Source organism: Dendrobates tinctorius, unplaced genomic scaffold, assembly GCF_039654945.1.
Source record: "Dendrobates tinctorius isolate UK_male_01 unplaced genomic scaffold, ASM3965494v1 ptg000060l, whole genome shotgun sequence".
NCBI classification, from domain to species: domain Eukaryota; kingdom Metazoa; phylum Chordata; class Amphibia; order Anura; family Dendrobatidae; genus Dendrobates; species Dendrobates tinctorius.
In genome coordinates this window covers 8,304,236-8,321,791 of record NW_027361728.1, presented here as the reverse complement: position 1 = coordinate 8,321,791, position 17,556 = coordinate 8,304,236, and the positions used below count along the sequence as shown (strand labels likewise).

At 48.6% G+C, this 17,556-nt stretch overlaps 1 protein-coding gene across 2 annotated transcripts in view; it reads left to right on the top strand.

Annotated features, from left to right (window-relative positions):
* Positions 1-241: 241 nt before the first annotated feature.
* Positions 242-17,556, top strand: part of LOC141092486 (probable cation-transporting ATPase 13A4) — a 260,800-nt gene continuing 243,485 nt past the window's right edge. For both annotated transcript variants that reach the window (XM_073578658.1, XM_073578659.1), the window contains exons 1-3: positions 242-381; positions 16,375-16,548; positions 16,639-16,785. In XM_073578658.1, coding sequence (XP_073434759.1) covers positions 319-381; positions 16,375-16,548; positions 16,639-16,785 — 384 coding nt within the window. In that variant the 5' untranslated portion in view covers positions 242-318. The remainder of the gene's footprint in view (positions 382-16,374; positions 16,549-16,638; positions 16,786-17,556) is intronic.

Below are 17,556 nucleotides of genomic sequence, written 5' to 3'. Positions count from 1 at the left end.
AGATGCAGAAATGACGCAAAAATTCTTCTGCATCAAAAACTCACCAAAAGCTCTTCGTCAGAACGTAGCCTAAACCTAGTGTATTTCATTATAATAATAATTTACTTGTGCTACAATGAATATAATCCAATGTAGTATAAAGCCGTATGCGCTGATTCACGAGCATGCCAGTTGAGTTAAAAAGGTGTGTGCATTATTTAAATAGTATTAAGAATTTGGTTTCCCAGAACCAGTACTGCTTGCAGGTGTTAAAGTGAACTGATCTCTCCTTCTTGCATTCTCTAGAGGAGAGCTGGCAGGACTGTGATATCTTGAAACATGAAATCAAACAATCACAAAGACCATCATGCAATTATTAATGAAGGGCAAGAAAATGAGATGGTGAGTATAAGTTGCTTAACAGGTTCTAGAATTTTATTAAAATTAATATTCTCATTTAAACAAAGATTTAAAGATTTATTACTGTAAGAATGTGGAAATAGTCAGCTCATCCATATATTGCTTGTTGCTGCTGAATGATCAGTGCTCTAAAAAAATTGTTTAGTTAATGCAATTAAAACATACAGATATCTACCTCATGTGTAATGTGAAGTGAAATATACTACGCGTTTTGGATTATCCTTGATAATAGTGTTTTTATTGTGTTACATGTAGTTTTGAACAACAAAAATACTTATATAAAGCAAAGGCTTGTGCATTACAGATGATAGTTTTGATGTCTACATAAAAATATTTTTTCATTTACTTTTCTGATAGCCATTGGATTGTACATTAATGGAATTGTCACCTAATGGTCAATGGCGTGATTTGTGCTATCTTTGGTTAAAAAAAGGTTGCATCTAAGGGCTCATTCAGACTTAAGTTTTTCTTGTACAAGTTCTAGCCGTAGAACTCAAACCTATTGTAGTCTAGGAGGCTGTTCACATATTCATGGTTTTTTATGTGGACTCAGTGGTTTGCAAAAACTCAATGACACATGTCCATTCCTGATTAGTGTTGAGCATTCCGATACCTCAAGTATCGGGTATCGGCCGATATTAGCTGTATCGGATTTCCGATACTGACTTCCGATACTTTTTTCATATCGGATACCGGAATCGGAAGTTCCCATAATGCTATCAGCCCGCTCGCTTTGATTCAGCCAATGGGAATCCTCAGAAGTGTGGGCACATCCTGTTAGGCATGTAGGCATGTTAACTATAGGCAGGGCTGTGAATGGCTGCTGAAATGAAGTCATGATGCACTATAAAAGCCACCGCCGCCGCCATTTCTGGTCACTCTGCTGTGAATTCAGTTAGGGACAGGCTGCTGTTGAAGACTGTGAGGGACAGTTAGAAATAGCGATTCTCAAAACAATATTGTGCTTTACCCAGGCTACATAAACCACCACTGTAGCTTCCTTTTCCCTAGCAGCAGTGTTCACAGCTGTCTGCAAGGGCTGTGTGAGTGCAGCTCACGCTGTGGAGTGGGTCCTTCAGCCACGTCTGGTTGTAGGCCGCCCAGCGTGCCTCACTGCTGCCTCATGCATATTTTTCTTTTTAAGCTGCTTATTTTTAAAAAATTCTATCTAGTGTGCTTCCATCCGTATCCATATACGTTGGTTGCAAACACTAGTAGTAGACAGCGGAGCCTTTCTGCAGCCTTTCAGTGCTAGTGCCCACTTAGCTGCACTGTTCACGGCTGTCTGAGAGGTCTCTGACTGTGTGAGTGCAGCTCACGCTGAGTAGTGTGTCCTGCAGCTACGTCTGGTAGTAGGCCGCTCAGCGTGTCACTGCATCACACATTTTTCTTTTATTGCAGCTCATTTTTTCTCCTATTAGTGTGCATCCATCCGTATCCATATATGGTGGTTGCAAACACTCTAGGAGTACACAGCGGAGCCTTTCTGCAGCCTGTCAGTGCTAGTGCCCACTTAAATGCACTGTTCACGGCTGTCTGAGAGGTCTCTGACTGTGTGTGAGTGCAGCTCACACTGAGTAGTGTGTCCTGCAGCTACGTCTGGTTGTAGGCTGCTCAGCGTGCGTCACTGCCTCACACATATTTTTCTTTAATTGCAGCTCAGTTTTTCTTCTCCTATTAGTGTGCATCCATCCATATCCATCTACATTGGTTGGTTGCAAACACTATATAGGAGTAGATAGAGGAGCCTTTTTTCTGGCTTGCGCCCTTCAGCTGCAGCCAGATTAGTATTACCCAATTTTTTTGGAGCCTCATCTTTTGCATTGTAGGTTACCTGCCTGCATTGTAATAGCTCCAGAAAGTTGGTGATACTCTCACTTTCAAATCTTTGGTCACATCCTTTTAGTTTTATTTTTCCCCCCCAAAAAACAACAAAGTTCACCAAACACTACATTTGAAAGTTGTGTAGGCCACATTAGCTCCCATTAAAGTGTAGTAGACACACACACTTCATAAAATTAGTGTTTCTTATACCTGTAACCAGCTGTTCAGGAATAAGCACACTAGGGCCCCCCTTTGTACTTTTCTGCCAATCTTTCTCAGTCTAGCAAGATGAAGAAGGCAGGGAGTAAGGCACGTGGCCGTGGGCGTGGAGTTTCAGCAGGGAGAGGACGTGGGGATTCTGCAGGGAGAGGACGTGGGGATTCTGCAGGGAGAGGACGTGGGGATTCTGTGCCTGCTGTTGGCACCAGTGAGTCAGCATCCCCCAGTTTTAGCAGGCAACAGTCCTTTATGCGCAGCTTTGTAGGACCTCACTGTACCCCACTGCTGCGGGAGGAACAAATTGAAGCCGTTGTGGGATGGATGGCAGCTAACGCATCGACTTCAAATACTTCCACATCCTCTCAGGGCCAGAGCACCGAAGAGCAACCTTCTGTCTCTTCACCACCTGCCAAATTGCCCAGGCAGTCAGAGAGCCCTGGACAGGAGCCATCACAGTCTCTACTTCTGTTCTCGGAATCTGTTGGTTTGGAAAGAGGGGGCCAGCCAAGCAGCATTCCAGAATGTGAAGAAGAGGGAGTATGCAGTGATTCACAACTTCTTTGCCCCTCTGAATCTGAAGAGGCGGGTGGGCCAGTGCCTATGGTCAGCACACCTCAGTACGCATCAGATGATGACGAGACTCAGTTACCACTTTCTGGTGCGTACGGTGCTGGTGAGACAACCCAGGAGAAGCAGGTGTTTGAAGAGGGGAGTGTAGATGATGAGGTCCTTGAGCCATCATGGCGTGAGGAACAGGAAGGTGGTGGGAGCAGCTCTGAGGAAGAGATTCCCCGAATGGCCAAAACCGGAGGGAAAGGGAGGGGGCAGACTTGGTTGCCTGTAGCCTCCACTTCGGCACCCGTTAGGAGCATTCCACTTTCAAAAGGCAAAACGGGCGCTCCCAAGACTTGCAGTGCGTGGTCCTTTTTTGACAGAGTTGCAGATGACATTTGCTTTGTCAAATGCAAGCTGTGTCAACAGAGAGTCAAAAGAGGGAAAAATGTCAGCAACCTGAATACCACTAATATGTGGAAACATGTGCGGACCAAGCACGAGGTGGAGTTACACAGACACACTGAAGACGTAGGCCAACATACAGCACCACCTACCACCTCTTCAGCTCGTGTTGTAGCCTCTTCCTCCAGCTCACACACAGCTGGTTCAGCTTCCTCACAGGATCGCCAAGGAAGAACCTCTGGCACTATTGTCCGGAGACCCTGTGACATTCCACCCACAGCACCACGTTCCAAGTCATCCTCACACTCCCAGGCCACTCGGCAGCCATCGGTAGCACAGGCATGGGAGAAAAGGCGGCCATACTCGGCAAACCATCCCCGAGCACAGGCTCTGAATGCTGGCATTGCCAAACTACTGGCCCTTGAAATGCTGTCATTCAGGCTGGTGGAGACTGACACCTTCCGGGACTTCATGGCATTGGCAGTTCCACAATACACCGTGCCCAGCCGCTTTTATTTCAGCAGGCGAGCCGTCCCTGCCCTGCAGAAACATGTGGAGGCAAACATAAAACATGCGCTACTAAACGCCATCAGTAGTAAGGTCCACCTGACCACTGATGCGTGGACCAGTAACCATGGACAGGGACGATACCTTTCCCTGACTGCCTATTGGGTCAATGTTGTGGAGCCGGGTACAGATCCGGAGAGTTGCGCTCTACGTGTTCTGCCAACTCCACGGATTGCAGGAATCCAGTCTGTACATATTCACTACTCCTCCTACTCAAGTTCCTCTGAAACAGCGCAGCAGGAGCCTGTTACGACCGATATGAGCACAGCCGTGGCCAAACGTCAACAGGCCGTACTGAAATTAATTTCTTTGGGGAATCGAAGCCACACAGCGCAGGAGCTCTGGAATGCCATCAAGCAGGAGAGCCGGGCTTGGTAGTGTGTGACAATGGCCGAAATCTGGTGGCAGCTCTTGGCCTAGGCAACCTCACTCACATCCCATGTCTGGCACATGTGCTCAGCTTGGTCATGCAGAGCTTTCTGAGGGACTATCCAGATCTTGATGCACTGCTGCACAAGGTCTGCATAGAGTGCGCTCACTTGCGGCGTTCCAGCACGGCAAGATTGCGCCTTGCTGCTCTGCAGCGCCGATTGCGTCTTCCGGAACATCGCATCATATGTGACCTACCCACCAGGTGGAATTCAACGTTACATATGTTGGAGCGGTTGTGTGAGCAGCAGGCAGCAGTCATGGAGTACCAGCTGCATCAGGCGCAAACAAGTCGCAATGTTCGCCGGTCACACTTCAGCACCACTGAGTGGGCCTCTATGAAGGACATCTGCCTCGTTTTGCGTGCCTTCGATGATTCCACGTGGATGGCGAGTGCAGATGATGCACTAGTCAGCATGACTGTCCCCCTTATCTGCATGCTTCAAAAAACACTGCAAGCACTAAGGGATGAGGTTTTGGAAGAGGTGGAGGATGAGGAGTCCCAAATGCCATCTGCTTCTGGACAGTCTGCGCTACATGCTTTCTCACAAAGGCCTAGGCAGGGGACACTTTGTGAGGAGGATGAGGAGGAGTCGATGGAGGAGGAAGACATCTCTCCACAGGTGGGAGGTACATAAAGCTCTAGTCAGTATGTACAGCGAGGGTGGGGTGATGCAGAGCAGGCAGAGATCACGCCTCAAGCAGGGGACAGCGGTTCTTTGGCAGTTGGGAGTCTGCAGCACATGGTTGACTTCATGCTGCAGTGCCTGAGAAACGACCGCCGCATCGCCCACATTCTCTACACGGCTGATTATTGGGTGTACACCCTCCTAGATCCTCGCTACCGGGACAACTTGCAAACCCTCATACCAACGTTGAACTGGGAGCGTAAACTGCGGGAGTACCAAGACACACTGGTGCAGTCCATCATGTTTTCCATTCCACCCGACAGCAGTGGTGCTAGTGCTTTACAAAGCACCTGTGTGCGTCGAGCCAGTGGAGGAAACTCGGCACAGAGAGGGAGCAGAGACAGCGCCTCAGCACAAGGCAAGACCACTATGGCCCAAATGTGGCAAAGTTTTGTGTGTCCGCCACAATTGTCTACACCATCACTGACGGCTCCAGTCAGCAGGAGGCATCGTTTCCGTCAGATGGTGACAGACTACATGTCTTGCCCTGTGAGTGTACTCCCAGATGGCTCTTTCCCCTTCAAGTTTTGGGTCTCTAAGCTGGATACATGGCCAGAGCTTAGCCAGTATGCATTGGAGGTGCTGGCTTGCCCTGCTGCCAGTGTATTATCGGAACGCGTCTTTAGTGCCGCAGGTGGTGTACTAACAGACCGTCGCACGCGACTTTCTTCCGATAACGTCGACCGACTTACTTTTCTGAAAATGAACAAGGCCTGGATCTCCCCAGAATTTGCCAGTCCTATTCCCGACTAAATAATTGGTTGGCAACTGTATCCAGGTCTCCTGTTGTGTTAAGGTTTCTACCACCTGAATTATAATCCCTGGGCTTCAACACAGCCAGTTGTCGCTCAGATGTGTCGTCTGCACAGAGAAAAACACTAGCTCCTGTGTTAGTGGGGTTCAGTAACGCCAGCTGCTCCCCTGCTGTGTGGAGGCAAAGTCTCCTGCTCCATCCACATTCAAACTACTACTGATTTTTAACCCTGCTCCACTTAGGCCTCTGGCTCCACTGTCTCTAGTATTTCCCCTGGCCTCCAATCCCGCCAGGGACAGCTCTTAAGTGGCGTCTGCATAATCCACACTTGTTCCAGTGTTACTTGGCCTCAGTCACGTCAGTTGATCCCCTGATGTGTGTCTGGCAAGGACTCCTGCTCTGTCCACATTCCCGTTACTAGTAGTGTGAATGAGGACAGAGCAGGAGACCTTTCCGGACACACATCAGGGGATAAGCTGACGGGACTGAGCCCAAGTAACACAGGAACAAGTGTGGATTTTGTTGACGCCACTTCAGAGCTGTCACTGGCGGGTTTGGAGGCCAGGGGAAATACTAGAGACAGTGGAGCCGGAGGCCATAGTGGAGCACGGTTACAATCAGTAGTAGTCTACTACCTCTATAAAACGTGCTGCAAGTTGGCCTCAGCCAGCTCCATGCCTCATCCTGGGCTCCAACAATGCTAGTTGGTGTTCAGAAGTGCCGTCTTCGCAGAGAAAAACACACTAGCTCCTGTGTTAGTGGGGTTCAGCAATGCCAGCTGTTCCCCTGCTGTGTAGACGGCAAAGTCTAGTGCTGCCTCCACATGCCAACACCATCAGGCCTCAGCCTGCTCCATGCCTCATCCTGGGCTCCAACAGCGCCAGTTGGTGTTCAGAAGTGCCGTCTTCACAGAGAAAAACACACTCGCTACTGTGTCTGTGGGGTTCAGTAATGCCAGCTGTTCCCCTACTGTGTAGACAGCAAAGTCTCCTGCTGCCTCCACATGCCAACACCATCAGGCCTCAGCCTGCTCCATGCCTCATCCTGGGCTCCAACAACGCCAGTTGGTGTTCAGAAGTGCCGTCTTCACAGAGAAAAACACACTAGCTCCAGTGTTAGTGGGGTTCAGTAATGCCAGCTGTTCCTTTGCTGTGTAGACGGCAAAGTCTAGTGCTGCCTCCACATGCCAACACCATCAGGCCTCAGCCTGCTCCATGCCTCATCCTGGGCTCCAACAACGCCAGTTGGTGTTCAGAAGTGCCGTCTTCACAGAGAAAAACACACTCGCTACTGTGTCTGTGGGGTTCAGTAATGCCAGCTGTTCCCCTGCTGTGTAGACGGCAAAGTCTCCTGCTGCCTCCACATGCCAACACCATCAGGCCTCAGCCTGCTCCATGCCTCATCCTGGGCTCCAACAATGCCAGTTGGTGTTCAGAAGTGCCGTCTTCGCAGAGAAACACACACTAGCTCCTGTGTTAGTGGGGTTCAGTAATGCCAGCTGTTCCCCTGCTGTGTGTCATGATCCAGGACGGGATTTCGCTTTGACCCATCCTGGTTAGACTATGGGTTAATTGTGCTGCCTCTCTCTGGCAGCAGGAGGCTATTTAGTGCTCACTGGACCTGGGTCTGGTGTCAGTTATACTCCTGCCCTCGGCTGAGTTAAGTGACCTCTTGTATACGTGTGCCTTGTGCCTGATATCTTGCTTGCTTGTTCGGTTGTGATCTGGTTCTGTCCCTGTTATGAGTTCTGCCTGACCCTCTTGTACTGCGCTACCTCTCGTGTATGACTCTCTGCTTGTGACCCGACTCCTCTCTGCTCGTCCCCTTGGTACCACGTCGCCCTCTTGTGTATGACCTTTGGCTCTGTCTGACTACCCGTCTGTTTGTCGCTCCTGTGCCTCGTTTGCCCGTACTGCTGTGACCTCTGTTTTGCCTGACTCTGAGTTGTTGTATGGTGTCCTGTCCTATCTGAATACAGAACGCTAAGCCCCGCCCCCTTGCAGTCACATGACCCTAGGTCCCGTGCAGACTATTCAGTTTCAGTGTCCGCAGGTCCTATGCATCTTTACTTTCCAGCACTGACTGGACCCTGACACTATTAGCCTGAAGCACGCATGGTCACCTCTGCTGCCCGTCTCTACAGGTATCTTTTAGCACTGCTTCTGTACTCAGGACACGTGCACTGGCTCTATGAGCAAGTGCAGTGTGGTGTCTCTGACACTGTGTAGACGGCAATGTCTCCTGCTCCATCCACATGCAAACTACTACAGATTTGTAACTGTGCTCAACTTAGGCCTCTGGCTCCACTGTCTCTAGTATTTCCCCTGGCCAACAACCCCTCCAGTTACAGCTCTGAAGTGGCGTCTGCACAATCCACACTTGTTCCTGAGTTACTGTGGCTCAGTCCCGTCAGTTGATCCCATGATGTGTGTCCGGCAAGGACTCCTGCTCTGTCCACATTCACATTACTAGTAGTGTGAATGAGGACTGAGCAGGAGAGCTTGCCAGACACACATCAGGGGATCAACAGACGGGACTGAGCCACAGTTACACAGGAACAAGTGTGGATTGTGTTGACGCCACTTCAGAGCTGTCACTGGCGGGTTTGGAGGCCAGGGGAAATACTAGAGACAGTGGAGCCGGAGGCCATAGTGGAGCACGGTTACAATCAGTAGTAGTCTACTACCTCTATAAAACGTGCTGCAAGTTGGCCTCAGCCAGCTCCATGCCTCATCCTGGGCTCCAACAACGCTAGTTGGTATTCAGAAGTGCCGTCTTCGCAGAGAAAAACACACTAGCTCCTGTGTTAGTGGGGTTCAGCAATGCCAGCGGTTCCCCTGCTGTGTAGACGGCAAAGTCTAGTGCTGCCTCCACATGCCAACACCATCAGGCCTCAGCCTGCTCCATGCCTCATCCTGGGCTCCAACAGCGCCAGTTGGTGTTCAGAAGTGCCGTCTTCACAGAGAAAAACACACTCGCTACTGTGTCTGTGGGGTTCAGTAATGCCAGCTGTTCCCCTACTGTGTAGACAGCAAAGTCTCCTGCTGCCTCCACATGCCAACACCATCAGGCCTCAGCCTGCTCCATGCCTCATCCTGGGCTCCAACAACGCCAGTTGGTGTTCAGAAGTGCCGTCTTCGCAGAGAAAAACACACTAGCTCCAGTGTTAGTGGGGTTCAGTAATGCCAGCTGTTCCCCTGCTGTGTAGACGGCAAAGTCTAGTGCTGCCTCCACATGCCAACACCATCAGGCCTCAGCCTGCTCCATGCCTCATCCTGGGCTCCAACAATGCCAGTTGGTGTTCAGAAGTGCCGTCTTCGCAGAGAAAAACACACTAGCTCCAGTGTTAGTGGGGTTCAGTAATGCCAGCTGTTCCCCTGCTGTGTAGACGGCAAAGTCTAGTGCTGCCTCCACATGCCAACACCATCAGGCCTCAGCCTGCTCCATGCCTCATCCTGGGCTCCAACAACGCCAGTTGGTGTTCAGAAGTGCCGTCTTCACAGAGAAAAACACACTCGCTACTGTGTCTGTGGGGTTCAGTAATGCCAGCTGTTCCCCTGCTGTGTAGACGGCAAAGTCTCCTGCTGCCTCCACATGCCAACACCATCAGGCCTCAGCCTGCTCCATGCCTCATCCTGGGCTCCAACAATGCCAGTTGGTGTTCAGAAGTGCCGTCTTCGCAGAGAAACACACACTAGCTCCTGTGTTAGTGGGGTTCAGTAATGCCAGCTGTTCCCCTGCTGTGTGTCATGATCCAGGTTGGGATTTCGCTTTGACCCATCCTGGTTAGACTATGGGTTAATTGTGCTGCCTCTCTCTGGCAGCAGGAGGCTATTTAGTGCTCACTGTACCTGGGTCTGGTGTCAGTTATACTCCTGCCCTCGGCTGAGTTAAGTGACCTCTTGTATACGTGTGCCTTGTGCCTGATATCTTGCTTGCTTGTTCGGTTGTGATCTGGTTCTGTCCCTGTTACGAGTTCTGCCTCTGTCCACATTCACATTACTAGTAATGTGAATGAGGACTGAGCAGGAGAGCTTGCCAGACACACATCAGGGGATCAACAGACGGGACTGAGCCACAGTTACACAGGAACAAGTGTGGATTGTGCAGACGCCACTTCAGATCTGTAACTGGCGGGGTTGTTGGCCAGGGGAAATACTAGAGACAGTGGAGCCGGAGGCCATAGTGGAGCACGGTGAAAATCAGTAGTAGTCTACAACCTCTATAAAACCAGCTGCAAGTTGTCCTCCGCCTGCTGCATGCTTCATCCTGGGCTACAACACAGCCAGTTGTAGCCTGGAAGTGCCATCCACACAGATTGAAAAACTCGCTCCTGTGTTAGTGGGGTTCAGTAACGCCAGCTGTTCCCCTGCTGCGTGGATGGCAAAGTCTCCTGCTGCCTCCAAACTCACACTACAACGCTTTTTCTCCTCGCTCCAAGTAGGCCTCAGCCTGCTCGGAGCATTGATCCTGGGCTACAACACAGCCAGTTGTAGCCTGGAAGTGCCGTCCGCACAGATTGAAAAACTCGCTCCTATGTTAGTGGGGTTCAGTACCGCCAGCTGATCCCCTGCTGTGTGGATGGCAAAGTCTCCTGCTGCCTCCAAACTCACACTACAACGCTTTTTCTCCTCGCTCCAAGTAGGCCTCAGCCTACTCGGAGCATTGATCCTGGGCTACAACACAGCCAGTTGTAGCCTGGAAGTGCCGTCCGCACAGATTGAAACACTCGCTCCTGTGTTAGTGGGGTTCAGTAATGCCAGCTGCTCCCTTGCTGTGTGAATGGCAAAGTCTCCTGCTCCATCCACATTCAAACTACTACTGATTTTTAACCCTGCTCCACTTAGGCCTCTGGCTCCACTGTCTCTAGTATTTCCCCTGGCCTCCAACCCTGCCAGTGACAGCTCTGAAGTGGCGTCTGCACAATCCACACTTGTTCCTGTGTTACTTGGCCTCAGTCACGTCAGTTGATCCCCTGATGTGTGTCCGTCAAGTTCTCCTGCTCTGTCCACATTCCCATTACTAGTAGTGTGAATGAGGACAGAGCAGGAGACCTTGCCGGACACACATCAGGGGATCAACTGATGGGACTAAGGCCAAATAACACAGGAACAAGTGTGGATTGTGCTGATGCCACTTCAGAGCTGTCACTGGCGGGGTTGGAGGCCAGGGGAAATACTAGAGACAGTGGAGCCAGAGGCCTAAGTGGAGCACGGTTACAATCAGTAGTCGTCTACAACCTCTATAAAACGTGCTGCAAGTTGGCCTCAGCCAACTCCATGCCTCATCCTGGTCTCCAACAACGCCAGTTGGTGTTCAGAAGTGCCGTCTTCACAGAGAAAAACACACTCGCTACTGTGCCTGTGGGGTTCAGTAATGCCAGCTGTTCCCCTGCTGTGCGGATGGCAAAATCTCCTGCTGCCTCCAACATCACACTACATGCTATTTTCCACTTGCTCCAAGTAGGCCTCAGCCTGCTCAGAGCATTGATCCTGGGCTTCAACACAGCCAGTTGTAGCTTGGAAGTGCCGTCCGCACAAATAGAATCTCTCGCTCCTGTGTCTGTGGGGTTCAGTAACGCCAGCTGTTCCCCTGCTGTGCGGATGGCAAAGTCTACTGCTACCTCCAACATCACACTACTACTGACTTTAACCGTGGTCCACTTAGGCCTCTGGCTGTACTGTCTCTAGTATTTCCCCTGGCCTCCAACCCCACCAGTCGCTGCTCTGATGTGCCGTCTGCACAATCCACACTTGTTCCTGTGTTACTGGGGCTCAGTCACGTCAGTTGATCCCCTGATGTGTGTCCGGCAATGTTTCCTGCTCTGTCCCCATTCCCATTAATAGTTGTGAGAATGTGGACAGAGCAGGACACCTTGCCGGACACACATCAGGGGATCAACTGATGTGACTGATCCCCAGTAACTCAGGAACAAGTGTGGATTGTGCAGACAACACTGCAGAGCAGCAACTGGCATGGTTGGAGGCCAGGGGAAATACTAGAGACAGTAGAGCCAGAGGCCAAAGTGGAGTACGGTTACAATCAGTAGTTGTGTACAACCAATATAAAACTCGCTCCAAGTTGGCCTCAGCCTGCTGCATGATTGACCCCTGGGCTTCAACATCGCATGTTGCTGCTCAGAAGTGTGTTTGCCACGGGTACTCCCTCCTGCCCAGCCGGGTTCCAGCACCGTCAGCTGTTTCTCGGCAGAGCCTTTGGCCTAGGTGCCTCCTTCTTGGTATCCGAGTTCCAGCAACGTCTGCTGGTCCTTGGTAGTGCTTTTTAGCACAGGTAACTCCTGCTTAGAAACCGTGTTCCAGCACCGTCAGCTGGTCCACGGTTATGCCATTGGCTCTTGTTCCTTTTGCTGCCACTCCGGGTTCCAGCACAGTCAGCTGGTTCTCGGCAGTGTCTTTGGCACGGGTACCCCCTCCTGCTCAGCCTGGTTACAGCACGCCTGCTGTTTCTGGGTAGAGTCAACGTCACTTTGCCACTGATACGTTGTCCTGTCGTGTTGCGGTCGGGTTAGCCGAGTTTATGGTGCCTGCAGTTTCAGTGCTTCCTATGTGGACTGCGAGTTCTGGTAACAAAGGCTGGCTCCATAGAGCCAATAGGACAAGCACCCCCTGTAGGACTGTGGGTTTCGGTAACTGCGGCCGGCTCACGGCCTTGCAACTTTGTTTTTCATGGGTACCTTCTGCTACCCATCCGGGTTCAGGCACCATCAGCTGGTTCTCGGCAGTGCCTTTGGCTGAGGTGCCTCCTTGTCGGTATCCGAGTTCCACCAATGTCTGCTGGTCCTTGGTAGTGCTTTGGAGCACAGGTACCTAATGCTTAGTAACCGTGTTCCAGCACCGTCAGCTGGTCCACGGTTGTGCCATTGGCTCTTGTTCATTCTGCTGCCCCTCCGGGTTCCAGCACCGTCAGCTGGTTCTCGGCAGTGTCTTTGACACGGGTACTCCCTCCTGCCCAGCCTGGTTACAGCACGCCTGCTGTTTCCGGGTAGTGTCAACGTCACTTTGCCAATGATACATTGTCCTGTCGTGTTGCGGTCGGGTTAGCCGAGTCTATGGTGCCTGCAGTTTCAGTGCTTCCTATGTGGACTGTGGGTTCTGGTAACAAAGGCTGGTTCCATAGTGCCAATAGGAAAAGCACCCCCTGTAGGACTGTGGGTTTCAGTAACTGCGGCCTGCTCGTGGACGCGACACTTTGTTAATCATGGGTACCTTCTGCTACCCATCCGGGTTCCAGCAACATCAGCTGGTTCCCGGCAGAGCCTTTGGCCTAGGTGCCTCCTTGTCGGTATCCGAGTTCCACCAACGTCTGCTGGTCCTTGGTAGTGCTTTGGAGCACAGGTTCCTCCTGCTTAGTAACCGTGTTCCAGCACCGTCAGCTGTTCCACGGTTGTCCCATTGGCTCTTGTTCCTTCTGCTGCCCCTCCGAGTTCCAGCACCGTCAGCTGGTCCTCGCTAGTTTCATTTGTTCTTGCAGCTTCTGCTACCCATCCGGGTTCCTGCACCGTCAGCTGGTTCTCGGCAGTGCCTTTGGCCTAGGTGCCTCCTTGTCGGTATCCGAGTTCCACCAACGTCTGCTGGTCCTTGGTAGTGCTTTGGAGCACAGGTACCTCCTGCTTAGTAACCGTGTTCCAGCACCATCAGCTGGTCCACGGTTGTGCCATTGGCTCTTGTTCATTCTGCTGCCACTCCGGGTTCCAGTACCATCAGCTGGTTCTCGCCAGTTCCTCAGCCTTCTTGTAACTTCTGCTACTTTTCAAAGTTCAAGTTTGTGGAAATGGTTTTTGATTCTCACTCTGGATCTCCCTGACAATCACCCTGAAGACGACGACCCTGAAGACCACACAGAAGAATACCTAAAAGATGACCCTGAAGAAGATGACCAAGAGGACAAAGAACAGGAAGATAACCACCAAGATGCAGAACAACAAGAGACAGAAGACCAAGAAGCATAAAAACCAAAAGCAGAAGAACATTAAGCATAAGACTAAAAATCTGAGCAAATGAGATTATCAAATTTATAAGCAGAAGAAGACTAAGCAGTGTATGGGGGTGAGTCCGTTCCTCCTCGTGGTGCCCCTGGAAAAGGCCTGCTGCTGCAGGCCAAACTGAACATGGACAAATCCTGTTGTAAATCTTTTGTGACAGGCTGAACGGAAGGTGTAATCTTCAAACTTTTATAGATAACAACTACAGGAATGCCTGACACAAATAAGAATGTGATGAAGAAGAATAGGAAGAAGAAGAAGAAGAAGAAGAAGAAGATACTGCTGCTGCTGCTGCTGCTGAAGATGATGAAGGAGAAAGTGTGGGAGAAGTAAAAAAGAGGGTGAAGAGCATGGAAGTAGTGAAACATACATACCTGACAAAAAATTAAAGACTTTAACATAGTCAATATCTTTGTAACTACGAACGTCTTTAAAAAAAAAATAAATTCCTGCTATTCCATTTGATTGGGCTAAACCTCTATGGCTTTAATGTCCCCTACACCTCCCACAATACATTCTACATTATTATTAGTTGTTTTTCTTCATGTAGAATTAACCGACAGGGAAAGAAAGGGTTTTTTTTAATTCCGATATTTCTGTTCCATTGACTTGAATGGGACTTCCGGGATCGGAATCGGCGATACCCGATACTTTTTTTAGATCGGCCGATCCATTCCAATACGATATTTTTCAGTATCGGGTGGTATCGCTCAACACTATTCCTGATCCAATTCTTGGTTCAAAATTGCAAATGCAAGTTTATGAATCCATTAAAAAAATAGGACAACACTTCAAGCCCCTCTGTATACAGTATGAGCCCCTGCACAGCCCCCTCTATACAGTATGAGCCCCGGTGTTTTCAACTCTTCAGTTGTCTCAGTCCACGAGCCAGATCCTTGCACATGTACATCCAGGTGAAATATACTGCATGGGCATGGACCTTCATCAGTCCACCTGCTCGGAAGAGAAGATTGAAGGTAAGTATATGATAAAGCTGATGCGGTTAGCCTGTAAAGGTGACAGGTAGGAAACAATTCAGAAAAGGCCTCAGGACAGGGGTCCAAATTGGACATGTGCGTCTTGTAGAGTACTGCTTACTTTCAATCTTCTCTTCCAAGCAGTCGGACTGATGAAGGTCCATGTGGGACCAAAACGTCTCTGGGGTTGCCGTGACGTGGCAGGATGGCTTGTACATTTTTTTGATCAAAATTTTGTTTACTAAATACCCTTATTATTATTATTATTATTATTATTATTATTATTATTATTATTACCTTTATGCATTATTTGCAGTTTATTTTTTACTTTTTAGTTCAGGATATTTGTGTCTTTTGCTTTTTGTTTTCTCTGATTAATGGTCATGTGTTAATATGCACTTACATTGTGCATACACATTAACTTACTTTCTCTGTTCAGACTCCAGTTTTTTATCCAGTTTTGAGTTAGAAACATGCTCCATTTTTGAAAACTTAAGCATGTCACTTATTTCAGTGTTTTGTAGAGTTTTTTTCCCCCCATAGAAAGCAATGACAAAGTTCAAAATTACAGGAAGAAATGCAGGTATCAGATTTTGATGCGTTTTTAGTGAAAAGAAGCAGGTACAGCACTATGTGAAACCCATTTATTTTTGTGATTTTCTCAAATGTAAACCATAAGGTCTTGGTGTCATCACCTGAAAATAGCAATCAGGATTAGTACAGGTTAATTAAATTAGTGATGTGTGTAATATAAATATTGGCTGACCAAGGTGTGAAATTGAACCATACTTGACCAACTCAAGGGCCTACCAAAGTGTGAGAGTAAAATGTGTCCTACATAGTCAATGTTCTGCCAATGTCTTAGGTAAACTATTCCAATCATGACCAATTGAACTCCCCCTACTGTTACATTTGTATTGTGTATTTTTTCATGAAGTCATGTGAAATTTTTTGTTTTGCCCTTTTTCCAAAATGGTCTTATGGCTCCACATATGCCCTGCACTGTTCATGCTTCTGTGGTGGAAGCAAAGCTGAAGTTTGAAATCCTGAAAAAGGCAGGAAAAAACAGCAAAAAAAGCAGCTTCTTTACTGCCAAGAGAGCAGTATTTGCCTGCAGAAAAAAACACAAAAACTTAATCATAGAATCATAGAATCATAGAATCGTAGAGTTGGAAGGGACCTCCTTGGCCATCTTGTCCAACCCCCTGCTCAAAGCAGGATTCGCTAAATCATCCCAGTCAGATGTCTGTCCAGCCTCTGTTTGAAGACTTCCATTGAAGTAGAACTCACCACTTCTCGTGGCAGCTTGTTCCACTCATTGATCACTCTAACTGTCAGAAAGTTTTTCTAATATCTAATCTGTGTCTCCTCCCATTCAGTTTCATCCCATTGCTTCTAGTCTTTCCTTGTGCAAATGAGAATAAAGTTGATCCTTCTACAATGTGACAACCCATGTGCAAACATAGCCTAATACTCCTGTGTGCAATAGACCTTACAGTTATGATTGCTTCTATTATTACCATATTTATTACTTACAGTTTTGAGTCTTGCTTTTAGGAACTTTTTGGCTACAGACTGAGCATTCCATGGATTATTCTATGTGTGATTGGCTATTGTCTATCTGGTGGGATTCTTCTGCTCCTCTTTTATTGGAAGCCTGAATGGAGTGTGTGGGCAAACTGTGTCCCTTCGTCTTTGGAAAAAGCCAATGTGGTTTTATTAAGATCAACTGTAAGTAATAGTATATTTTTCATGAAAGCAAATATTTGGTAGTATGTGTATTTAAAGGTTTAATTATCAATTTTATGCTACTAAATATAGGATGATAGAAAGAAATACACCAGGAAGAAGGTTCGTTGGTTAAGCCTGGATGCATTTGCACAATCGCTTCAGTGTGAGTTACAATGTTCTGTCATCTCCGACCCAAATTCAGTTTTAAACAAAGCTATAAGAAGGCCTGATCTAAAAGTAAGTACTTTTTCTAAAGAATGTATATTGAATACTTTCATAATATTTTTCTTCAGTTTAAATGGCTATTACTGCCTCTTATACTGTATTTATGGCATATTACATATTCCATACTCATCAGTACAGTGGTCTGCAAGAATTTACTTGTTCTCCAGAGTCTGTCCCAGGAAAAGATCGCAGCATGCTTGATTTGCATCCAATATTCAGATCACAGTTGGCCACGCAAGTCAAAGGGCCCAGGGAAAAAATCGGACTACACTGGGATGACATTTTTTCCTTCCATCTTCTTATCAGAGTGTGATCAGAGTGTGATTAGCATAACTGGCTTGAATCTCAGTTGAGAGAACATACTAAAGGTACTGTCACACTAAGCGATATCGCTAGCAATATCGCTATAACTTGTGACATTATAGCGATATTGCTAGCGATATCGCTGTGTGTGATACTTACCTACGACTGCTCCCCCGCTGCTTATCGCTGATCGCGCGAGAACGTCCAGGACTGCTTCTCGTCGTCAGCTTCCTGCGGCACTTCCTGTGGAGAGACGAGCGACGCGTGGAGCCGGGCGGGAGGACGCAGGATCGCCTGGTGTGACAGGTAAGTAGCGACCCCCGACCCCAGCGATGTCGCTTGTGAGATCTGCCTGTGTGGCAGCTCACTAGCGACCACTTAGCGATGTACCAGTGATCCTGACCGCGTCATATCGCTGGTCGGGATCGCTGGTACATCGCTAAGGCCTCTTTCACACTTCAATTTTTTACAATCAGTCAC